The sequence below is a fragment of the Danio aesculapii genome, chromosome 1 (assembly GCF_903798145.1).
Source record: "Danio aesculapii chromosome 1, fDanAes4.1, whole genome shotgun sequence".
Taxonomy (NCBI): Eukaryota; Metazoa; Chordata; class Actinopteri; order Cypriniformes; family Danionidae; genus Danio; species Danio aesculapii.
In genome coordinates, this window is record NC_079435.1 from 44,601,880 (window position 1) to 44,629,509 (window position 27,630).

General features: G+C 33.9%; 1 protein-coding gene across 2 annotated transcripts in view; it reads right to left on the reverse strand.

Annotated features, from left to right (window-relative positions):
- The window catches only part of micu3a (mitochondrial calcium uptake family, member 3a), a 61,530-nt gene that overhangs the window by 25,886 nt on the left and 8,014 nt on the right, over window positions 1–27,630 (reverse strand). For both annotated transcript variants that reach the window (XM_056461026.1, XM_056461034.1), the window contains exons 3-9: window positions 25,981–26,012; window positions 25,751–25,829; window positions 14,059–14,106; window positions 11,183–11,265; window positions 11,020–11,091; window positions 6,437–6,478; window positions 2,730–2,825 (exon numbers count right to left, since the gene is read on the reverse strand). In XM_056461026.1, coding sequence (XP_056317001.1) covers window positions 2,730–2,825; window positions 6,437–6,478; window positions 11,020–11,091; window positions 11,183–11,265; window positions 14,059–14,106; window positions 25,751–25,829; window positions 25,981–26,012 — 452 coding nt within the window. The remainder of the gene's footprint in view (window positions 1–2,729; window positions 2,826–6,436; window positions 6,479–11,019; window positions 11,092–11,182; window positions 11,266–14,058; window positions 14,107–25,750; window positions 25,830–25,980; window positions 26,013–27,630) is intronic.

Consider the following 27,630-nt stretch of genomic DNA (forward strand, 5'->3'; position numbering starts at 1 on the left):
ATAAACGGCATTCTAGAATGACCAAATCAACATTTTAGATGTTTTACAATGTAAAACAGCCGCTGTTTTATCCATTCGCACACATTTTCATCATCACTCAGTTGTGCGCATAGGTTTTTTATGGGAATTTTCAAAATTGATGCGCATCTTGGTGTTTCCATCAATCGTTTTTTATGCTCATATGCAAAATGTGCATAAAAAAAGGTGGATGGAAACGTAGCTACTGATATTTAGCAACTAAGCAGAAAATTCCCTCAAAAGATAGATAAATTATCCTATTTCTTAGGCATATATACACTGGAAAAAATTATCTGTTGGATTTACAACATTTTTTAAGTTAAGTGGTTGCAAACAATTGACATGGGCTGAATTTAAACATCACTAAATTTAATTAGTTTGCTTAAATACAGTCCATATAAACTGTTTGCAACCACTTACCTTAAAAAAATAGTAAATCCAATGGATCATTTTTTTCAGCGTACCCCTCACCCCTCCATTTGCCAATTTCATCATCAATCTGCTGGAAGTGTGACATCACAACACTGTGGTTACAGGAAACCATTAATATGAGGTCATCATTACATGTAACACCTCAGCCAGGCCCACAGTGTGACTTAGACACCGCCTGAGGGCTTTACTCTTTGATCTAAAAACAGCGGTAAAAACAGTGATTACTGCTGTTGACTTGGAAGATGAGTAACCCCAATCGCACTTCCACACATGCGAACATGCACCCTTTCGCCCGCAAGTACACAATGTCTGGATGTCAACTCAGACAAACAGACCTGTCTAACTGCTGTGTCATCTGAGGAAGCCGAGCTGAAATTACCCTTTCATTGTGAATAACAGACTGAGTAAATACAGGGCATCTGCACACAGCTCTCCACATTCATTAAACCACTGCTTCCTACAGACGCCCTCTATTAGCTATTAGAACACAAACGCGCCGGCAGGATGAGCAGACGGTTTCTGAATCGGTGGACCTAAAAGGCCTTTAATGTGTCTTGCCGCTGTGAGGACTTATAATAGTGTGCTGTTATTAGTCAAATCAACATGAAGTTTGAGCATGCAAAGTAGTCACAAATATTAACAGCTGCACAGACACAGTGATAACTCAAAATTTCATAATGTCTAATCAAAAAATCAGCAAAAAATAAAATAATCGAATGAATGAATAAATGAATAAATAAATAAATAAATAAATAAATAAATAAATAGCTGATCCCTAATTCTGAAATTTGCATTAGTTTTAGGCACATTAAATGATAAAAAATAATAATAAAAAAATAAAATAAAATAAAATAAAACATAAAATAATAAAATAATAAATAAATAAATAAATAAATAAATAAATATATATATATATATATATATATATATATATATATATATATATATATATATATATATATATATATTTTTTTTTTTTTTTTTTTTTTTTTTTTTAATATATATATACCAATAAAAATTAAACTCCAAAATATATCAACGTCCATACAAATATTCCAAGTAAACACGAAGAAAAATGTGTGAATATTGCACATATATATATACATAGTTATTTTCCAATAGGGTCTGAAATATTTTGCTAAAGATTATATTGTTCTTTGAAATTTTAAAGACACATTATCTGTACTTTACATGTAGCTATCCAATATTAACATCATGATAATAAAACAATATTACCATATTTAAATACTAATATATGCATGTGAAAGAGTGGTCTTTTGAAACATTCTTTGAAACGTAGACTGAGATTAGGGTTATCATAACAAAATTGTAATAAAAATTTTACAAATTGTATTAAAACTGATATAATATAACAATACAAAAAGAATAATAATTTATTTACTATACTACTACATACATGTGAAAATGTGGAGTCTTATAAGGCATTAAAAAGTGATAAGTTACTTAAAGTGAGTAAACCCCTTGCCTTAAATGCAACAAGTTGACTTTATTTAAAAATAAAGTAAGTAAACCTGTTACTTGGAACTGTTAAGCTGACATAATTGAAATAATTCTGCTAATTTTACTCACTTAAAAAAAAGTCAACTAATCGCTTTTTAAAGTGTAGACTGATTTTTTGGGTTATCGTAACAAAATTAAATAAAAATAATGTAAAGTGAATTATAAAATCTGAAATTGTATTGAAATGTGTGGTATATCATATAAAAAAGTCATTTTAAAACTATAATATAAATGTAAAATAAACACTGAGATTTAACACCAGTGTGTTTTTCTTCTATTTATATTTTAAAAAGTATTAACGTGGAAACTATTTTAATATCACTTTATGAGAATTTCATTTCTAATTTCTCTCTTCTGATGAAAACAAGATCAAACTATTGCCAATATTTGTCCAATTTATAACAGCAAATGTTTCTTGTTATTTAAAGATATTTTATGCTTATTTACTGTAAAACAATAAAAATACATTGATATTGATATGATTGTTTTGTAAGTGAAGCATCAAAACAAATTGACTAAAAGTCCATCAGCTCATAAACATGAAAAAAAATTAATAAATAAAAAGTTATTCATTAAATGAAAATGAGAAATGATATGGGGTTTGTGAAATACAGGTTCGGGATGTTAAAACAGGACAGAGAAATGAAAGTTACGGTGTACTTTTTAAATTGTTTTCCACATGAGAGCATTGTGTTAAGCATGACTAGGGAGGAATAAAACACAGCATGAGACAGGAGGACAGAGGACTATGGCTGTACCTCTGCCAGGTCAGAAAACAGGGCTTGGCTCGCGCCACGTCTCAGCATGTCCCAGTAGCTCCTGGGCACAAACTCTTGACTCTCTTTTTTTAGCACCTGCAGAGGGGTTAGCATGAGATGGGAAGCTGTTATCATGTTAGCTTCAACAGACATGGTTAATAAGAGCATGTGTCGGGTGGTCTCTCAGTCCTACGAAAGACGTATTGCAAATATATAAACTTAAATAGTCTGTATGAAAGATTAATATGAAGACTGAGGGGGACTTGTTGATGTTAGCCAAATGCTAATAGTATGTTGTTATATGATATATGAGTTAGCAATAATTCATGAAAAATCTGGGAGATTAAAAACGAGCAGGCAGAGAATCAAAGTTATAGTTGCAGGTTTGTTTACGGATGCTTTCTACTTCTACATGTTCTTTTTAGATACTTTTAAGCTAATAGCAACGACAAATACTGGCATAACAAAGGTTATTTTGGGATAAAATAGCACTTTTTGTCTTGAGATAAATATGCTGTAATCATGATTTATACAGTCAAATAATTTAAATTAACTGCATTTCACGACCACATCTTACTAATTGACAGAGGGGCTGAGAGACTGACAAAGAAAAAAAGAAATCTACAATTGTCTACTATAGAAATGTTTTCCAGAATAGTATAAACCACTTTAATGAACAATCCTGACCCCAGTCTTTCACTTTTTCACTTTGTATGCGATTCATGGACAATCATAATATTTTTTTATCCAAACATCACAGAAAGTAAAAAAAAAGAAAGTAAAACACCAGCTCAGGAGGACTTTGGTGGAAAAACTTTTCAGATTTTAGTGACCTTATCACAAGTGGCCGGCTATAAGGCTCATTGGAGTTTCCTACCTGTTACTAACATGCATTCAAAAGCATCTTTCTGATCACAGTGAACAAACTGAAAATGTTTTGTATTTAGTGTTGTCCACCTGTGACTAGACTGACGGACACATTTTAAAGGAATAGTTCACTCATTAATACAAATCTACTCACTATTTACTCTCCCTCAAGTGGTTAGAAACCTAAATGAGTTTCTTTGTTCTCTTTAACACAAAAATAGATACTTTAAAAAATATGAAATTCTGTAACCACTGACTTCCCTAGGAGGGAAAACAAATATTCTGGAGCCAATGATTACAGGTTTTCAGCCATATCTTCTTTAATGTTCAACAGAAGAAAGAAGAAAGAATATTCATTTAATTCTTAACTATCCCTTTAATACCAGGTGTTGAGGCTTATATATTGGGTACAATCAGGGATATCAAAAATAGTAAATCAGTTTAAAAATCAATTTTGTGTGTGTGCTATAATTGCTAGTGTACTTAAATTATTTAGATAACAATATACTAATATATATATATATATATATTTACATATACATTTTTTAAAACTGCAATCACAAATGTCCAATTTGCAATTGGTATTCAGAACTATTATTGTCAGATTTCTATTTTGCTTTTACTGGAGAAATAAAAAATGGCATATACTTTGAGAACCTTGCGATCAGAAAATATGTTAATATCTAAGAACACACACAAAAATTGTAAGATTTGTGAGGAAATACTTAAAACAATTTCTGAAGACTCAACAAATAATTACAGTTTTCAGTGTCACATGATCCTTCCGAAATAATAATAATAATAAAAAGAAAATGTTTAAAGCGGTGCTGCCGCTTAATATTTGTGCAGAAACTGCAATACGTTTTAAACAACAGATAGCTAGAAAGTAAAAAAAAAAGAATTTATTTAAATTAGAAATCTTTTGGGCAACACTTTAAAATGATGGTACATTAGTTCATGTTAATGTATTTACTAACATAAACAAACTACTAGGAAGACATTTATTACAGTATTTATTCATGTTGGTTAACATTAGTTAATGTTATAAAAGTTAAATAGTGTTAGTTCATGTTAACTCACCGGGCATTAACTAATGTTAACAAGCACAACTTTGGATTTTAAAAATGCATTACAGTTAATGATTAACTATGATTAATAAATGCTTTAATAGATGCTTGTTAGTAAACACATGAACTAACATTAACTAATGTACTTTTATTCTAAAGTGTTACAATGTCACTGGCTTGCATGGTTCGGGATCTGTAGAGCTGCGCATCGTTGGATTTGCTCTTCAGTGTTTGTAGCTAAACTGAACTGAAATTAAACACTAAAAACTGAACTAATTTACTATGACCTTTTACGTGAAGCTGCTTTGACACAATATACATTGTAAAAGCGCTATACAAATAAAGGTGAATTGAGTGTATTGCAGTAATATAGTCTTTACTGTCACATGAATAATTCGATGCATTGTCGTAGAATAAAAATGTTAATTCCTTTAAAACGAATCCTACACTGTAAAACAATCCTGGTTGCCTTACATTTTTAAGCAGAATCAAATTAACCGTATGAGTCCATTGAACTTAAATTATGCTAAACTGACTTAAAACAGCTTGCGTAACTTATAAAATTAAGTTAGAACATGATTAACTTACACTGTAAAAAATGGTCGTGATTTAAACGATAAAAAAAAACTGTAAAAATGGTACAGTAAAAATACGTAACCTGATTAACAGTATGTTTCCTTAATATATACAGTGAATAACCATAAACTGACTTTCCCAGAACTCCCTGTATGGCACATCACTTTTTATGTCTTTTGTTGACATTACTATGGATCTTTTTAGTTGTTTCCCCATCAGTTATGTACATTAGAGGTTTATGTTTTATTTCATGACTTTAATTTTATGTGTGTTACCATACAGGTGTTTAGTAGCAGTGTGAATGACACTGAGCACCTTCTGTACACTGATACGCTTTTCTGCTTGTGGGAAAAGTTGTTTGTGATGAGCATTGGTTCATTATGTAACTTTCTCATCACCACCTGCATATGGCTGTGCTAACGTGTCTAACTGTGTAACAAAAGACGTGTAGATGTTGGTAATTCAAAATACAGACATATTACATCTATAAGTTAATGAAATACAGTAGTTTACTGTAACTTTTACCTCTACTTTTACGTTTTATACTGTATTTTTAACAGTAAAATACTGGCAACTACAGCTGCCGTTTTTTTACCATAAATTTTACGGATTTATTTTTTACAGTGTAGTTTAATAAGTTACAATGACCTAAAAACATATGCTGTCAGGACTAATTGATCATATCATTTTTTACAGTGTACTGACATCAACCATTAGAACCAGTATTGTACAATTCAAATAAAAACAGTTGCCTTTACACTAAAATCTATCTAAAATCTATGCTTTTTAGATTCAATCGAATGTCTCTCTAGCAGATCTCCACATCTCACTTGTGATCTTTCCATCCTACATCTCTCAGCGAGTGATACAGAGTGATTTAACCGTAAGTGAATGTGAAAGACTGGAGAGCCGGCTCAATAGAAAACACATTTCCCACCAGCGGCTTTGCCCAGGCCTGTTCTTTATAGGCCGCTGATGAAGTTTGCAACTGACGCAGAGAGCGAAATCAATGAGAATCGAATCCGAGCGGTCGTGTCAAACACCCACATGCTCTCTGACCTCTGAGGTCCACTCCGCATTTTTATTCAGTCAGTCATCCGCAGGTCTCTCTCATTCTCCCATCATTCCTGCCACCCATTTCAAGACTCACACAGAGGTTACAGTTCACAGGTCAGAGGGCCGAGGGGTGATACATACGCTGTTTACCGGGGCAACCTGATATCCATAGAGCTGCATACTCTACACAGAGACCAGAGGAGAGGTCACAGCATGCGGAAGAGGAGAGGAAGGAAGAACATGGAGAACCACAGGTTAAACATGCGAGTTACAAAGTGCTTTAAGCCAGAGGCACACTTTCACAGCTTTCCAAGAGGGGACAGTTAAAAACAGCTCCCTCTCGGAGACGCCCTGGAATAACTGGACATGTGAATGAGATCAGATGGATTATGCATTCAGGATAGGCAAAACAAATACAGTATACAGAGGAAGTTTACGGTGGATGCATAATTATTCTCAAGTGTTTTTAGGATACATATGGGGTTATGAATGTCCCATGTGTATCTATAATGTGAACAGTGCTTTTTATGTGGATGCTGAGGTGATTTGAGTGCTGGAGGGTTGCTGAGGGGTGGGTTTCGGATCAATTTAAAAGATCCCACTCCAAGTTTTGATCCATATGGGAATATTATATAATTATTCTGTCATCTGAGAGTTTTTGATCATTTTAATCTGAAAGTAAGGAATAGCAAAAGCTGTGAAATGTAAAAATATTAACAGTTATTTATTTTAATTTTGTTATTCTCAAATATTTTATTTAAACATACGCCAAAAACCTTAAGGAGATGGGAACATTACAATTCGTTAGTTATATATACACATAGAGATGTTTAAATCTTAAAGTATAGCATAAGAACGTTTTACATAATATAAACTGTGGGATTTCTAATGCCTAATTTTGTTAAGCCCACCTCAAGTACTCACTATTCAGAGATTTTGTTGAGCTAAAATATTGTATGTGGTATTTTCAAAACCACTTAATTATTAGTTTTAGTGTATGCTAAATATACACTTACCGGCCACTTTATTAGGTACACCTGTCCAACTGCTTGTTAACGCAAATTTCTAATGAGCCAAACACATGCATTCAGGCATGTAGACAGGGTCAAGATGAACTGCTGCAGTTCAAACCGAGCATCAGAATGAAGAAGAAAGGTGATTTAAGGGTGCTTTCACATTAGCACTTTTGGTTCGCGCCAGGGTTCGTTTGAAGTCAGAGTATTGTACGTTTAGCTAGTGTGAACGTGTCTTCTGAACTCGGGTGCGCACCCATGAACCGTACCCGTGTCCATCTGAAAGAGGTATGGTTCACGCGAACTCTGGTCCGGTTCACTTCTGGTTAGAATTCAATCGTACCAATTAACGGAAGTGAACTGCCAACAACAAACTATGATTTTCATAACATTTATCCGTGTGTGTGTGTGTGTGTGTGTCTGTGTATCACATACTGTACCTTGGTGACAAGCAGGACTGAGCCATGGCAAGCACAGTGATAAAGTCTGCTTGTCTCCTCAAAAACAGCTTCTTCAGACATGTTCTAAATGTTTATAATATTTTTGTGGCAGATGGACGTGAGTCGCTTTCTGTATGTCCAACCAAAAAAATCAGTAAAAGCAGTGATGTGCGGACATCTTTCCATTTTGCTGCTTTGCTTTCGTGTCCGTCCCCTAGCAACAGCCGTACACAAAACTGCAGCTCTATGACCGGGGTTCATTAGGACAATGTGAACAAAAACCAACTGGGAAGGTGGCAAGAGGGGACAATCAAGCTTGGTTATGTTTCAGGCAATTGAACCAAGTGTGAAAGCACCCTTAGTGACTTTGAGCACATCTGCTGCCACATTCGGATGGTAGGGTCAGAATTTGGCACCAACAACATGAAAGCATGGAGCCATCCTGCCTTGTATCAATGGCTCAGTCTGCTGGTGGTGGTGTAATGGTGTGGGGGATATTTTCTTGGCACACTTTGGGCCCATTTATACCAATTGAGCATTGTGTCATTGCCACAGCCTACCTGAGTATTGTTGCTGACCATGTCCATCCCTTTATGACCACAGTGTACCTATCTTCTGATGGCTACTTTCAGCAGGATAACACCCCATGTCGTAAAGTGCAAATCATCTCAGACTGGTTTCTTAAACATGACAATGATTTCATTGTACTCAAATGACCTCCACAGTCACCAGATCTCATTCCAACAGGGCACTTTTGGGATATGGTGGAACGGGAGATTCACATCATGGATGTGCAGCTAACAAATCTGCAGCAACTGCATGATGCTGTCATGTCAATATGCCAAAATCTGAGAAATATTTGAAGCACCTTGTTGAACATATGCCACGAAGTATTAAGGCAGTTCTGAAGTCAAAAGAGGTCCAACCCGGTGCTGTAAGGTGTACCTAATAAAGTGGCCAGTGAGTGTACAATACTGTAAATGCATATAGAGCCAGAAAAATGGTGCTGTAAATGTAGATACAGTATTTTTGCTGTAATTAATTTACAGTAAGCTACTGGCGAATTGCTGCCGGTACTAGTAATGTGTACCTAATAACGTGGCAGGTGAGTGTTATGTTATGGTCAAAAACTGACAAATTGTTTAAATATACTTAAAATTGTAAGCTGAATGTAACATTTTAATGTTTTGTTCATTGTAACATAAGAACACACTGTAATATATTTTGTTACATATTTTACATATTTTGTGATTCCTGTTTTTATTGATTTATTTTTCCCCATAATGATCTTGATATTTCTTCCAACAGCTTTTAACCTTGAAACGTAAAAAAAAAAATCCCTATCACTTTAAGACCTGCAAAAATCATGTGTTATGGCAAAGTTTTAGCAAATTTTACTTTTCATACTGTACTGGAACATAAATATAGCCCTTTTTAGTGTTTTCTTACAAACAAAAAAAATAAATAGTCAGTTACTGACCATAGCTTTGCAATAATTATAGTCTTTTTTTTATTCTAATATCAGTGTGTCCCTAGATACAACACAACCTGTGTGATTTGAGGTGTCAGTACACAGGACACTTTATGTGCTCAAGTTTAATACTTATGGTCAGGGGTTTACTCATATTACTAACTTCACCCCAAGCAAGAGCAAAGCAAATACTGACGCAAATACCACTAATTACATGTTACTGCATCACTATACTGTAAGTGCTTTCAAAGAATGTGAATGGATTTCACTCTTCCATTTACATCTTATGAAATAATTTTATAATGATGTATTAGGTTTTTTTTTTTACACAATGTACATATTCCCTGATAAGATAAATAAATAAAAATATCTCTCATGAGGATTTCACAAATTAGAAATGTTCATTTTACAAATAATTATATTATATTATATTATATTATATTATATTATATTATATTATATTATATTATATTATATTATATTATATTATATTATATTATATTATATTATATAAATTCTTAACAGGCAAGTTATTGTATATCAATGGTTTGTTCTGTAGACTATCAAAAAATTGTATAGCTTAAAGGGGTTAATAATTCTGACTTCAACTGTTTGTTATATTATATTATATTATATTATATTATATTATATTATATTATATTATATTATATTATATTATATTATATTATTGTTATATTAATAATATAAATTCAATAAGGATATAGAAATAACCCTAACTTGTGGAAACAAACCCTAACTTGAAACACAGTTACATGACAAGTATAGCTACATATTAAGGTTCGCTTTTCAGAAAACTATTAAGGAAAATAGATTTTACTTTTTAAAATCAAAATCTCCAACATACAGAATCCAGGAAAGGTAATAAGCATTTTCCACATCAAGGTTTGATTAATATGTCATCTATCAGTGACGCATTGTGCATTTGCAGCATTTAAAATAACAGTGTAAATATTCTGCCACATGTCATGTTTGATCTGACTCCGGTTGCCATGGTGCAAAACACAAAGAGTTTTGATCATTTTAATTGCCCAAAATCTATTCTCTTTATACAGAGGCATAACAAAACAGACGTTGTTTACTTTTACAAAATATTATAAATGTTCCCTGAAAATGAAATAAATTGTGTTCAATAGGGGACATTTTTTATAATTTTTTTTCCCAGACATTCAAAAAGAACTTATTTTAGAGCAGTAATCACAATAAAATGGTATTTTTATCCAAGGTTATCATACAGTCAGAAACTTATACTGGCCCATGCCTAGTGGGGACAGGTCCCCTCCATCCATGCCAATTCTACGCCCTAGGGTGAACTGCTGCCAGTAGATTCTAGAGGATTTTTTTTTAACAGTGTTAACGCATTTCCTAATGTTAACAAATAGACTTTAATGTAACATGTTGAATTTCTGTTGATATTCTCATTTCATTATCACTCCAAATTAAACATGTGAACTTGTTTAAACTACATATACTGTAATGAAATTACACAGCATTTATGTAAACTATATTTTACCGTAGGACAGTTATGCGGTATGTTACTGTATTTTAAAGTTGCATTGTGAAAAGTACTGTATATTTTATAGCCAAATAAATGGTGCTGTAAATGTAAATATGCTATTTTTGCTCTAATTGATTTAACATATTTAACGGCTATCTGCTGCCAGTAAGTTACTGTATATTCTACAGAAAATTGTTAACAGTGCATTTAAATGTAGTGTTTGGGAGAACTAGAATGGATAAACAGATTACAATATATAAAAACAGAATCTGATATTGACTTACAAGTTGAGCAGACTTCTCAGCATCTCCTTTCCTTCCTTTCTTCTCATTTTTCTTTCTGAAGATTTCTTGCAACTACAAAAAGACAAAGGACGATTGAAGGAAATAAATAACATCAATCAGCTAAATAATTAAATGACTTAAAATCTACACTTTTTCCACTCACCACCATGAATTCTCGTTTATCCACCATCTGGTTACCATCAGCGTCAAACATGTTAAAGGCAATCTTAAAACCAGCATGAGGCTCTGAAGAACAGATGTGAAAAGTATGTTAAATGATCATGCATGTAATAAAGCAGCAGAACATTTAAATGCGTTTGCTCATTAATGACTAGCATTTTGCAACATTCAACCACTAGGTGGCTAAATCAGAGATCAGATGCGAAGCCCAGATATGTAAGAAGCTGTTCTCGCCCCAAGAACTTGCAATCCACTTTTGCTTTCAGCGCTTTTCCTTTCATCACTCTCTTCAGGTGTTTTTAAGAGCCTCATGTCTCCACATTGTTGTGTTGCCCAAGTAACAGCAGAAGAGAGAGCATTTCTGTTTTTACTGTGTGCTTTGCAGCTATAAGGCATTAGATTAGGAAGTTTTGAAATGTATTTTTTAATCATATGAAAATGTTTGTGCCTAATCAAACACAACTGAGGTCAAGCAAACTATAGGTGTGCAAAGTGTTTATTTATTAGTGCAAAATCTGAGAAACACGTGAGGGCTTGAACATGATATTTCAAACATTTTTATGTTTTTTTTTGTTCTGAATAATACAAAATTTATAGGATTTGCTGTGAGGTGATGCAAATACATGGTTTTAATTTTGTTCTTTTATTTAGAGCTGTGGCTAAGTAATTTTTCAGCACATCACGACTCAAAATCAGGCAAGGATATTTTTTTTAAGAATACTGTATATACAGTTAAGAACAAAATTATTTATACCCCTAGCAAATTCTGACTTAAAGTTTTTGGTCCATATTGACATGATAGCAGTTGCTGCAGATTTGTTGGCTGCACATCCATGATGCGAATCTCCCGGTCCACCACATCCCAAAGGTGTTATGTTGGATTGAGATCTAGTGACTGTGGAGGCCACTTGAGTACAATGAACTCATTGTCATGTTCAAGAAACCAAATAAAAGCTGAGAAATACATCATCTTATTATCTTTTGGGAGAAGCCTGTGTCAGTTCTGGTGAAAAAACAAACAAAAAAAAAACTTGCTGATTGAATAAAAGTAAATTTAAATCTGAATTTTCCAGACGTATGAATAATTTCTTGCTGGACTGTAATCATATAGTGCAAATGTATATATTTAAAAATCTGTTTACTATTTCATGCATTAAAAAAAGACAAGCTTAATGTCAAATTTCAGTTTAAGGTAAAGTTTCAAATAAAAAAGATGTGTACAATTATTTTCTTAATTCAGCATAACAGATATATTTATGTGAAAATTATCTGCACTTATTAAAATACATGCAAAATAATAAATGGTTAAATCAATTTTACATAATAAAAAATGTGTATAGTGCTTACTAATGGGAAAACTAAGTACAATACCTGACAAAAGTTGCGTCATCGATCCCAGTTGTAAGAACAACAAATAATAACTTCTAGATTTTTCTGATGAACTGCATCCCAATCATCACAAATACTGCAAAGACCTATTGCAACCCGCATGACCCCAAGATTCTAAAAGAAATCAGTCAAGTTTGGTAAAAGAAAAATCATGGTTTGGGATTATATTCAGTATGAGGGCATGCGAGAGATCTGCAGAGTGGATGGCAACATCAACAGCCTGAGTTATCAAGAGGTTTGTGCTGCCCATTACATTACAAACAACAAGAGAGGGCAAATGCTCCCAATACTTCAGCCTCTGCATCAAAGTTTGAATGCAAAGAAGGTCAAGGTTCTCCAAGATTGGCCAGCCCAGTCACCAGACATAAACATTATTGAGCATGTCTGAGGTAAGATAAAGGAGGAGGCATAGAAGATGAATCCAAAGAATCTTGATGAACTCTGGGAGACCTGTAAGAACTCTTTCTTTGCCATTTCAGATGACTTTATGAATAAGTTATTTGAGTCATTGCAGAGATGTATGGATGCAGTCGTCCAAGCTCATGGGAGTCAAACACAATATTAATTATGACTTTATATCCTGTACTGTACATTATTGCTGTTAAGTGACAAGACTTTTGTCTAAGCAAAGTCAGACCTTACTGGCCTAATTAAATATTTCAAAATCAAGGCATGATGATATTTTATTTTGGTAAAATAAGTGTAATCCTGAGGCCTTTGCCTTTCATATAAGCCACTTCTGATACCAAATAATCCACTAGAAGTCAAGTTATTATTTGCTGTTCCTAAAACTCTGAAGGCTTTTGTCAGGTAGTGTAGTTTAAAATGACAATTAATTAGTATTTTGGGGCTACACTGTGATCCTTAAATATAGTCTTTTAAAATGTCATCAAATAATTCTTGTTCTAAACATGTCTAGTAAGATGTTTGATATAAAAACGTACACAGAATTACACGTTTTTTTGCAAATCACGACAATGCATGATTGCTCAAAATTAATACTAAAGCAATAAAACAGTTTTAATATTTTGATGGTTCAAACCCTCTTTTTATTTGACCCATATAGTTTGATTTCATCCAGTTAACTTTGTGGTAAACATTAAAATTAATATTTAAATGAAACGTAACTGTGAACTCCATCTACAGTGCATTGAAAATAGCAACCTCTGTCCAGCAAAACCTTTCTTTGACAAAAAAAGTCTAAAACTTTTTCAAATGTGCGGTTCATAAAGCATTGGTGAAACGTTTCTGCGGAGGCCTGAAATTCTGGGTGGGCCTTCTCGGAGTCTGACCCACACAACAGAGATGAAAAAAAATCATCTACGCATCAGAACGATCTTTGATTCATGTTTACAATAGGATGCATGATTTCAAAAGAGAGGGGCGCTGAAAAATAAAGCACAGGATAAGAATAACTTGAGACAGAGAGAGAGAGAGAGTAAAAGATGGAGAGATAGAGGTCATACTCACTTGTCAGAATGCAGAGCAGAAAGAGATACTCGGTGTAAGCGATGATGCCTGAAAAAGGAAATCAAAGGGTCACATCCATTCTGCTAATGTACAGTAACACACTAACAACCTACAAATGGCCTCGTCTTCCCTTCTTTATAATCTCTTATGTTTTTTTTTGGCTCTTTGTCTAAACCCAAAACTCAGGAGGCGGCTCGTCTGAAGCTTGGATTAAAATGTTTACTGATTTTCAAAGCCAGGGGCCTCAAGAGATAGATGGAGTCCTTTTCCCTTCGTCTCCTGCTCCAGAAAAAAGTAATCCCCCCTTTCATGATGATAACATCTAAAAAGGTGCCTCTCGGCTAAAGTGTCTATCTACTTTTAGGCAACATTTGCCCCTCGCTTGGCCCACACACCGAAGCTGAAGACTTTGACACTATGAGTGACCGCTGTGGAGAAAAGAAGCAGTGTTCAAAGGCTTCTGTTTGGATAAGGCTGTTCTGGAGGCATCCGTCAGGACTGGGAGATGTGCCCCATTTAGACAGCGAACTGTCCCTGCTTTTGTTAGACGCGTGAGAAAAGTGGCAAAGTGGAATAAGGAGTGAGAAGCCAAAAGGAGACAAAGCCAGGCGGGCTGATGGAAAGATGGAAGTTGTGTTATGTAAAGGCACTGAGGGAGGGCCGCAGAGAGAGGAGATACGTTTTCCTCCATTGAAAGTGTTCCTCTCCACAGCTTCTGTGTGAAGGGGGACATGGAGACAGTAGCAGGCATACAGATAGTTCAGGGTGAGTGGACTGAGTGTTACGGGACACTGCCTGTGTGCCTTCGGGAGGAGAACCTGACACTGAAAATTCAACCCAACACCCGCAGTCTCACACACTCACTCAAGCAATGCCGAGGCTTTCAGAGTCCACTGAGCAAAACTCAGAAGAGACGGTGAAAGTGGAAAAGTTTGAAAAATTCAATGAATTCAAGGAATATGCTATAGGGCGATACGACTAAAATCTCACATCGCGATACAAGTCATATCCTAGTATATATCGCGATATAGTACCATATCTGTATAAGTTTATATTTACCTCAAAAGGAATGTTTCTTTTTACATTTTAAAGTATGTACTCAGAAAATTACCCTTTAATATGTGATCATAAAAAATGCATCCGGAAAGTATTCATAACGCATCACTTTTTCCACTTTTTTTATGTTACAGCCTTATTCCAAAGTTGATTAAATTCATTTATTTCCTCAAAATTCTACACACAATACACCATAATGACAGTGTGAAAAAAATATATTTTTGAAATGGTTGCAAATTTATAAAAAATAAAAAAACCTGAAAAATCACATGCACATAAGTATTCACAGCCTTTGTCACAAAGCTCTAAATTGAGCTACACTCTGTAGTACATTCAAAGTACAAAGTACATTCTGTATCCACTGATCATTCTTGAGATGTTTCAGCAGCTTAATTGGAGTTCACTTGTGGTAAATTCATTCGATTCATAATTTGAAAAGGCATACACCTGTCTATATAAGGTCCCAGGGTTGACAGTGCATGTCAAAGCACAAACCAAGCATGAAGATAAAGGAGTTGTCTGTAGACCTCCGATATCCTGGACGTACAGGGATATCCTGGACGAAAACCTTCTCCAGAGTGCTCAGGACCTTAGATTGGGCCGAAAGTTTACCTTCCAACAAGACAATGACTAAGCACTAAAATAACAAAGCATTGCTTCACAACGACTCTGTGACTGTTCTTGAATGGCCGAGCCAGAGCCCTGACTTAAACCCAATTAAGCATCTCTGCAGTGACCTATGAATGACTGTCCACCAATGTTTACCTACAACCTGACCGAACCGGAGAAGATCTGCAAGGAGGAATAGCAGAGTATCCCTAAATCCAGGTGTGAAAAACTTGTTGCATCTTTCCCAAAAAGACTCATGTCTGTATTAGATCAGAAGGGTGATTCTACTAAAACTGAGCAAAAGGTCTGAATACTTGGGACCATTATAATAGTTTTGGATTTTTCATTAGTTTTAGTTTCTACTTCGTTTTGACTTTTTGTTTTCAGATTCAGTTAGTTTTAATTCGTTTTTAGAGGCAGATTTACTAGTTTTTATTAGTTTCTATATTTTAAAATGGTTTTTAGTTTAGTTTTTATTAGTTTCAGTATTAGTTTTAGTTTTTTTTTTTCTAAATTACAAGGATTGTTAGATTTAAAATCATCAGAATAAACATTGTGTAATAAAAACTCAGCCATACATTTTTTTTGAAAGCTGATTCGGAGAACACATGAACACTATCATATAGTGATCTCATCTATCATCTATTTTCCCCAATTTCTTTTTAATGGAGAGAAGATTCTTTCAACACATTTCTAAACATAATATTTTTAATAACTCATTTCTAATAGCTGATTTATTTTATCTTTGCCATAATGACAGTAAATAATATTTACTAGATATTTTTCAAGACACTTCTATACAGCTTAAAGTGACATTTATAGGCTTAACTATGTTAATTAGGTTAACTAGGCAGGTTAGGGTAATTACGCAAGTTATTGTATTCTCCAGAAGAAAAAATATGATCAGACATACTGTGAAAATTTCCTAGCTCTGTTCAACATCATTTGGGAAATATTTAAAAAAAGAAGAAAAAAAAATCAAAGGGAGGCTAATAATTTTGACTTAATTCTAACTCTGTAAATATATATATATATATATATATATATATATATATATATATATATATATATATATATATATATATATATATAAATATATATATATATATATATATATGTGTGTGTGTGTGTGTGTGTGTTTGTGTGTATATATAGGATATACATATATAGGATAAAATAACACAGTTAAAATGTATCAGTAGAAGTTTTTTTAATGGCTTAATTTATATGAATTTATGATTTATCATATCTCTTTATTAATTCTTTGCTGTGTAAAAGCTTTGGGTGAACAAACGTTTTAAACAGATTTAAAACAGATTTGTTTTGAAAAAGAATGAAAGTTGTAAATGATGACAATTTTGATTTTGGGGAGAACTATATCTATGCAACATCTTGAGAAAAAAATACAAGGTTTGTAATGACAAATGATAGGTGAACTATTCCTTTAAATCTCTTGTGAATTCTGTGGCTTGAGTTGAAGAGATAAGGTGAAAGGTTATCACATGGGGATCTAAAACAAATTTAAAGACATTAATTGATGTCTAAACGTTGCTTTAAACTGATAAAACACAGCTTTTAAGCAGGGGACATCTTGTTAATGTTTATATTGTGCTTGCATATGTAGTAAATTTTAGTTTTGAGCAGGGCCCCTTAAATAAATTGGTGCATTCCATTCATTCCTGTTCAATACAGTCCCAATACTAAGAATAAACTGACTTTAATGCCAAATCGGGAGTTCATGCTTATAAGGGTTTGCATACCGATCGTTCTCAGAGTACAATGTATAAACCTTGGCATGAGAAGAAAGGTCTATAGTTTCCAATCTGGTTGCATATCAACAGTTATGGAAAATATTTGTAGAATTTAAACACTACAAATGAACTCTAAATGGTATGTATAAATACAATCCGTATGCAGTTGTTGGTATAGCAACCAAATGTTATGAAACTGGTAAAAAAATAAAATGTTATCAAACCAACTAAATTGAACCATTATCTGTACTGGTTCTGAAGTCATTTTTTTAATATACAGATTAATCAGGCGAATAAATTTTGACATGAAGAGCAAAACATTGGTGAAATATTGTCACAATGTCTAAGTGAATAAACCTGTTTATTTGCTACAATAGCAGTGCAAGACTGCAGTTTTAATAGGTATGTATTTAATGTGTGTATTTATTTAGTTGTTTAGTAATAAAAGTCCATTTAAATTAAATCGTGCAGTGTTTTTGACATTTAAAATGCAAAATAAAGACAATTACGACACTCATTAATTTATTAATTCTTAATAATAAACTGTAGATGTTTCTACATGCATAAATAACATGGTTTGCAATGTGTTTTTGTAAAAGCTACAGACAGATAGACAGACAGGTGGATGGATGGATGGATGGATGGATGGATGGATGGATAGATGGATAGATAGATAAATAGATAAATAGATAGATAGATAGATAGATAGATAGATAGATAGATAGATAGATAGATAGATAGATAGATAGATAGATAGATAGATAGATAGATAGATAGATAGATAGAACAGACAGCTATATAGATAGAGAAACAGACATAAAGCTATAGATGTTGAGAAACAGATAGACAGACAAATATAGATCTACATAGAGAGACAGACAGACAGATTTACTTTGTTTTAAACAGTTGCATGTGTACTTATGATTGCTATGCTGTTTTTATGCAGTTGCTTGGGTCTTCTGTTTGGTTGTTTGAGTACACAGAGTGGTTGCTATTGTGTTGATACTGAATAAAGCAAAAATTAAGTTTAGTTTGGTTAGCAGTAGTTATAACTTGTATTTTTCCAGTTGTAACAACGTTTATGCTTGTTGATTCAACTTCCATTAAAAAAAAACCCTTACAATTTCTTAACATTTCTCTTAAACTTTCTAAATCACAAAAATATTTAATTATGCTTCTCAAAAGACTGAAGCTTATTGCAACAAAACATAACAGAATGTATTTTACCACCAAAGAAAAAAGTATAAGTGTGAGCTTTTTTATTTTTATAGAAAAACCAATTTTCTCCCCTTTTTAAGATTTAATCGAAGTCTTTTGGGTCTTCAGAATAAGTCTGTAAAGTTTCAGCTCAAAATACCCATCAGATTATTTATTACAGCTTTTTAAATCTGGGAATTTTGAGCTTTAAGGACATTGTAGCTGTTTTTGTTGCCTGCATGTGCCTTTAATGCAAATGAGCTGGTTCTTTCCACCGTCAGAGATCTGTTTGTATTGCTCTTGTGTGTGTAGCCTTCATGTAGATAAACAGCACAGTGACAGCCAGACAAGAATGAAGTAGATCTCCCTTACTACAATAAGAACTTTTCCAACGGCCATTTGATATATGTTGTGGATTTAATTCAAGCCTTTCTGCAATGATGAGTCACACACAATTTTGCTATAAAGTTTGTGCAAACTTGTCCAAACAGCTTACAAAATAGTATTTTCATCATAAGTGCCCTTTAAAACAAGTTACTACAGCTCAAATAAAGTCTTTAAAATATAAGGCTGGTCTTAAAGTATTAAGTTTGCAGATAAAATACCTAAAATTAGGCTTTTTTAATCTTAAAACAATAATAATAATTGTACACAATCAGATCTTGCATAGTATTTGTTGGAAGATTTTTTTTGGCTATAAATAAGATCGTAACTCCTGACAAGATAAGGAGCTTTTGCAGTGCATGCGGTGACTTTTGAACTTCCCATGCCTCCTTCAAGTCCTTGGCTGTGACGTCCAATGTGTTTGCTTCCACTTAGAAACAGCTCCTTTGAGACCAGAGCACATTCACGGATCTTGTTAGCATAGCTTCCTCAATTAACATCTGCATGCTTGAGATCAGACAGCGTGTCAAAGCAAAGCTCCTCACACACACACACACACGCACGCACGCACGCACGCACGCACGCACACAGGCCTCTTCTGGCTGCACAGCTCCACATCAGTGAAACCAACAAGACTAATGGACCTCTGCCAGTTTAAGGTGATGATTTCAAAAACCGCAATCACTACGAGGAAGAACAGAACTCAGAGGGTTTATTTTTAGAGTCCTGCTGGAGTGTAGGGTGGTGTGTGTGTTTGTGTGTGTGTCTATAATTATCACCACTGGGAATTAGCTGCTGGTGTGAGCAAGTGCTGTTACGTTCGCTACGAGCAAATACTTTAATTGTGGCTGTGCTGCTGAAAAACTGCTCGCTCTTGCTGTTATTTCAGGAGTATATTTATGTATTAATACCATCCTGCACTCTGCACCTCTGGATTTAGAGGGGACATATGATGATCTTTTTCATAAGATGTAAAAATGTGGAAAATTCACATCCATGGAAGACTTTCCATTCAGTAAGGAAAAATCATCCATTCAGTAATCTTGAACCCAGCATTATAATAAAAATATTCTGCTATATATGCTATGTTGACTATAAACTGACTATAAAAATTTAGTAGGTACACTGCAAAAATGTTTTTTCTGTCTTTTTTGTTTGTCTATTTTAGTTTGTATGCTGTTTCTAGTCCAAATATCCAAAAAACCCCAACATAAATTAAGATACATTTTCTAAACTATTATTATGTTTTCAAAAATAATAAGTCAAAATGATGAGTTTTTACTTAAAACAAGCAAAATAATCTGAATAATATTGACTTAATGGGTCGACACGGTGGCTTAGTGGTTAGCACAGTCGCCTTAGAGCAAGAACGTCACTGGTTCGAGTCCTGGATGGGTCAGTTGGCATTTCTGTGTGGAGTGTGCATGTTCTACCCATGTTAACATGGGTTTCTTTCAGGTGCTCTGGTTTCCCCTACAGTCCAAAGACATGCGTTATAGATGAATTGAATAAACTAAATTGGACTTAGAGTATGAGTGTGTGTGAATGTGAGCGTGTATGGATGCTTCCCAGTAGTGGGTTGCAGCTGGAAGCGTATCCGCTATGTAAAACATATGCTGGATAAGTTGGTGGTTCATTCCACTGTGGCGACCCCTGATGAATAAAGAGACTAAGCTGAAGGAAAATGAATGAATGAATATTGACTTAATATTCTCACTATAAGATTATAACTAATACTATATTGGGGTTCCGCAGGGCTCAATTTTAGGTCCTCTTCTTATCTGCTCCCCCTTGGCTCAATAATCAGGGCGTATGTTTTGTTATTCCATTGTTATGCAAATGACAGTCAGTGTGGCTTTTAGGAAAAGTGACTCTGTCAACTCGCTCCTTGATTGTCTAAGTGAAATGAAGGCTTGGATGGCTTTTCATTTTTTTAAGTTTTAATGAAAACAAAACAGAAGTAATGGTTTTTGAAAGTACTGTTGGAACAATTTGGGTTCATTAGCTCAGCATATTAAGCCTACAGTCACAAAATTAGGGGTGACATTTGTCAGATTTTAAATCTGACAATCAGATTAGAGCAGTAGTTAAAACTAGCTTTTTTCAATGAAAACAACTAGCAAACTAAAGCAAATCATACCAATACAACAGTTTAAAATAGTAATCCATGCTTTTGTGACCACTCAGTTAGATTACTGTAATGCACTGTATGTGGGGAGTAGCAGGTCAGCTATTGCCCGTTTGCAATGGTGCAAAATGCTGCAGCACGCCTGTTAACTGGTACTCGCAATATGACCACATTTAACTTCACTTTATTGGTTGCTATTGAATTTTAGAATACAGTTTAACATTCTTTTATTTGTTTTTAAATCTCTAAATGGTCTTGCCGCCCACTCGTTCTCTCAGGTCAGTTGATCAGCTTCTCCTGATTGTGCCAAAAACAAAATGTAAGCTTAGAGGGGATTGTGCTTTTGCTGTGGTGGGTGCTAGATTTTGGAATGATTTGCCGCTGCCCATTAGACGGGCCTCTTCCGTGTTCTCATTTAAATCAGCTCTTAAAACAATTTTTTTATTGGCATTTGACACCTGATCGTAATAACTGGTTATTTTTCATTTGTATGCCTTTTTAGGTAGTTTACCTATATTTTATTTTGTATTTTATGTGTTTTATACTATTATGCTTGTTTTGTTGTATATTTTCTGTACAGCACTTTGGCTCATTTTTGTATTTTTAAAGTTATCTATAAATAAAGTCTATAAATCAATTAATATTAGAAAAATAAATATATTTTACTTTTAAATTTGAAAATGTCTCATACAGTTGAAGTTAGAATAATCAGCCCTTTGTGTATATATATATATATATATATATATATATATATATATATATATATATATATATATATATATATATATATATATATATATAATTATAATAAATAATTTAAAAAAATAATATATATATATATATATATATATATATATATATATATATATATATATATATTATTTTTTTTTATTTATTTATTTATTTTTTATGTTTCCCAAATGATGTTTAACAGAGCAAGGAAATTTTCACAGTATGTCTGATAATAGTTTTTCTTTTGGAGAAAGTCTTATTTGTTTTATTTAGAATAAATTTTTTTAAAAAACATTTTAAGGTCATAATTATTATCCCCTTTAGCTAATTTTTTTTTCTACAGAATAGTCTACAGAACAAACCATCATTATACAATAACTTGCCTAATTACCTCAACCTGGGGTGCTTTTCCCAAAACCATCGTTAGCCAACTAACGTCGCAAGTTCCATCGTTACAAACATAGTTCGTTGATTTGCCATTTCCCAAACCCATCGCTCAAACGAACATTCAAAAACTGCATCGCAACCTTGAGCACTTGAAACGACACATCTGGAGCTGTAGTTAGAAACATAGTTCCTGGCTGTGTTCTATTCCCACTTATCCCCCTATGCCCTATTCATTTAAAACATTCTAACATTCAAAGGTGGAATTATAAAAAGGGGCGACGCAGTGGTGGTTCGAGCCTCGGCTGGGTCAGGTGGCGTTTCTGTGTGGAGTTTGCATGTTCTCCCTGCGTTTGCGTGGGTTTCCTTCTGGTGCTCCGGTTTCCCCCACAGTCCAAAGACATGTGGTACAGGTGAATTGGGTAACTAAACTGTCTGTAGTGTATGTGTGTGTGAATGGGTGTGTATGTGTTTCCCAGTGATGGGTTGCAGCAGGAAGGGCATCCGCTGCATAAAACAGATGCTGGATAAGTTGGCGGTTCATTCCGCTGTGGCGAATAATTAAAAAAAAAATGGACACCATACTTTTGACCGGTAGTGTCACATACATTTAAAAAAAAATCTAAATATTAAAAACTATGAAGGAACTAATATTATGATGACCGTTAAATGTGTCACAACAGTCTTGTGAAAAGGGTTCATAGATAAATTCATTAGGAGTAAAGACTGTAATACTCCACTTTTTTGATGTGATGGCCTTTACAAATAATAGCACCTTCATTTAAACTAAAATGAATTCTAAAAAGTCAGTCAGCTGACTATACAATGCATAACAAATGTGTTTTCATGAGTTACACGTACAGCATTTTTCATTGTTCCAAATAAAGTTAGTGGCTTGTGTCCTTTTTCACATTTTCCAGGCTGCTAAATGCATTAGGGACCCGATTATTGCAATTAAACATGGAAAAAGTCTGATTTTAATGACACGTCCCCTTTAATCTTGGTTTTTGGTCAGCAAGCATGTATCTTGCCTGGGGAATGAACGATGCACTGGTCCCAGTGAGAGAAGGAGAGAGGGGGAATGGAAACAGTAAGAGAGAGGGAGACGTAGAGAGTGAACTGAGCTATTTTTAGAAGTGCTCACAGGAAGTGAAAGCCTCAGGCCCAGGCTTAACTGGTGCTTGACTGGTACCCACTGAGAGAAAGAGCAGGAAAAGAGAGAACAAGAGACAGGAACAGCAAGGAGAATGTAGAATCACTGAAGGAAAACTCATATGATCCCTGATAGCAGCCACAAAACTGAGAAACAATCTTCTCATGTCCTTGCAAATAAATAAATACTGTACTTTGATAGCTAATGGTGATACAATAATACTGAATGTGTACTGAATTATTTTGCCCATTAAGAATCCATTTGCTCATTTCATGTAATATAATTATGCAAAATGGTTTGTGATCGTGAAGATATTTTTGAACAAGCCACCAATTTTATTCAGCAATCCAGATCGAATGAAATTGACAATTAGAACTTGCATGGTACTACAATACATTTATTTTTTTTTCTAATAAATGATTTTTATTATTTTGCGATTATTGTAAAGTCAGAAAAACAAAAATCTTATTAAATATACAAAAATATATTACTGTTACCAGAAATATATAAGAAGCATTTGTTAAGCAGCACTGTTGAGCTAGCATGTTAAGCAGCACTCTAAGAATAGTACTAATATTACTTGATATCAGCTATTAGTATATCAACATTGATATTGATAAACAATAAGCATTTTTATATCATGAAATTATTTCTTTTTCATCATGAAATTATTTCTTTTTCATATATATCGTCACCTTAGAATTATAAGGTTCTATCTGACATCAAAATGGAGTTATTCACATATTCTTATTAAATGACAACTTATTTACATTATGGGATGTTTTTTATGTAAGTTGTTCACATTTTGTTTTATCTATAAAGTTAAACACTAGTTTGACTCTATAAGGTTCTTTGTGTGAGCCAATATACTTAAAATACAATGTTATTTACAATATTATATACAATTTAATACAATATTATATACAATATTACATAAAATATTAAGCACAGCCTTGTAGGCTTAATTTGAACAAGAAAAAAATATTCATCCTAAAACATTAAGTGTGGTTTATTTATAAACTAATTTCGAGAGGATCACGTGCTTATGATCAACACGGCTGGCTCCTCATTAGCTCCGTAATCTGACCCATTAAATGATTACGGAAGCATTATAAATAACCAGAGTTTTTCACTCCAGTTATCTTCGTCTTGAAGCTTCCCCCCCTTCCACCCCTACTTCCTCCCCCTTTTTCCGATAGGGCGACACGGTGGCCCAGTGGCTAGCACTGTTGCCTCACAGCAAGAACACCGCTGGTCCAACCTCCTATCGGGCTGGTTGGTGTTTCTTTGCGGAGTTTACATGTTCTCCCCATGTTCGCGTGGGTTTCCTCCGGGTCCCCTGGTTTCCTCCCACTGTCCAAAAACATAAACAATAGCCAATCGTCTAAACCAAATTATCACCGAAAACAACACTAGTTTACACTTCTCATGCGGCAACAAGCAGGGGAGTCCTCGAGACCTACCTGAGCTCGAACTCCGCTCTCGCCCTTCTAACGGGAGGGAGCTCCGGGCTCGAGGATATTACGAGCTCAGGGCTCTTTACCGGGACAGCATGCCAAATACGCTTTATTGATTATCAGCTAAGTGTGAACTCTTGAAATAAATATTATAGAAAGCAAAAATTTTTACTTTCTCAAACATCAACATATTGTTACAACACCAATTTTTTATTATTATAAAATTAATAAGCAGACTGACAGTATTTCTTGAAAAGTAATGCTTCAATTAATGATCTGTTAGATAGAACCTTATAATTTAATGCTGAAAATGACTTTAGAACTAGAAGGTTTTATCTGCATTTGCCCTGTTTGTTTTACCTCAACTTGCATATTTAAGATAATTTTGATCATTTACATTTAGAGTACATTTAGGGTCTCTGTCATGTTAATGTATGAAAGAGAACTGGTACACACATATTGTTTGCTATATGGAATGCAAAACCTTTGAAGCTCAGTATCTTAAAATCATTTAGAACGCAGATACAACTTTATAATATCAAAGCGACAATAAATATTCATTCATTTATTTTATTTTTAGCTTAGTCCCTTTATTAATCTGGGGTCAACACAGCGGAATGAACCGCAATCGGTTATCTCAAATGGTTTGAGTTACTTTAACTTTTGGGTTTTATAGTGAATGAATGAATGAAGCATTTGGACATTAGTATATATTATAGCATGGTCACTGTTGTTTTACCTTCACTTTTTTTTAAAACGCACACATACACTCATACGCTGGTTTCGCTTGACCCCAAAAAAGCATTTCAGTTCTAATATCGAGCTGTATTATTAAACTCACCTCGTTCCCGAAGGTTCCTGAACAGCTTAGATGTTCCTTTCCACACTGGTGGAGTATCAGACAAGATCTTCTCCAACTCCTATAAAACATGACAGAAATGATTCACTCTCAGGACTGTACATGTATACATGATATAATTAAATGCAAACCTAAATATTTTGCTATATAATAAATAATTGAACTGAGCTACCATATCTACCCAGCATGCGTTAGCAAAATTTACAACAGACCTGTTTGGTGAGGGACCTCCACGGCTTCTTGACTAAGAAAATCAGGGACACCCAGAGACAGAGAGAAACAAAAAGAAACAGAAACAGGGTGGCCGGTGAGATAAGATCAGGATGAGGGTCTCGACCCGCAGCATTTAACAATTAGACAAAACAATAAGATGGCTTTAAAAAGGCTTTTTCACACTGTGCTTAACCCTGTCTTAATGTGGTTCCAAGAATATTTACACACTTGTGATTTATAAGTGGTGTCTGATTGCTCTATGAATGTTGCAGCAGAAATTGAGACTCATCTTTTGTCAACCATTGTTCAATTTTGGTGAGTCTGTAAATTGTAGCCTCAATGTATCTGACAGGAATGTTAGCAGTATGGTTTTTTCTGTTGCTGTAGCTCATCTGCTTCAAGGTTAGAGGTTTGTGTTTTCAGATTGTTTTCTTCTGAAAAACAAAATGAATTTGCTGCCTTTCTATCAGCTTAAATCTGGCAAGTTTCTATTTTTCTGTAAAAATCACAGTAGATTGGCAGTTTCTAAAATACTCTTTACAGTCTGTCTGACACAAACAATCATGGCATGGTTTCCTTGAACTTCACGAGATCAACTCACGAGAACATGTCTGCATGCCTGCATGCCTGAATGCATTTAGTTGCTGCAATGTGTTTGGCTTGATTATATTTGCATACAGCTGATATGTGAACAGGTGTATTCAGTGGTGACTGATATGACAGTGTATGATTGTGTATGATGAGGATACACAACTTTAAAACCTTTATGTAAACAGACTGCATGCTGCATTTATCCATTCAATAACAATGAAACCACCAAATATGCAAAAAAAAAAAAAAAAGAACACAAGACAAACAACAACACAAAGCAGCATATGAACAACTTTGATTAATTGTTGAATTCTGGGAAATTATGAACAAAATGTGACAAGATTCTGTTCACCCGAATGACCCAGGCGGAACTATTTCAATTTCAATTTCAAAAAGCAGTCAAGTACCAAAAGCAGAATGAAATGATGCACTGGATGAGCCAATTATCATCTTGGTTCAAAAGAAAACTCAGTGCTGACCGATCACTGCATGTTTTGACATTTGTATTCATTTAGCAAACACTTTTAGCAACTTTCATACACACACACACACACATACAGTTAAAGTCAGAATTATTAGCCCTCCTGAATTATTAGCCCCCCTGTTTATTTTTCTCCCTATTTCTGCATACAGAGACAAGATTTTTTCAACACATTCCTAAACATAATAGTTTTAATAACTCATTTCTAATAATTGATTTATTTTATCTTTGCCATGATGACAGTAAATAATATTTGATATTTTTCAAGACACTTCTATATAGCTTATAGTGACATTTAAAGGCTTAACTAAGTTAATTAGGTTAACTAAGCAGGATAGGGTAATTAGGCAAGTTATTGTATAACGATGGTGTGTTCTGTAGACAGTCGATAAAAAATTAAAAACTGCTTTTATTCTAGCCAAAATAAAACAAATAAGACTTTCTCTAGAAGAAAAAATATTATCAGACATACTGCGAAAATATTTTTAAAAAATGAAAATAAATAAATTCAGAGGGGGGCTAATAATTTTGACTTCAACTGTAGGTCTAATGTGTTTTCTACTGTTAAAACAGCTTA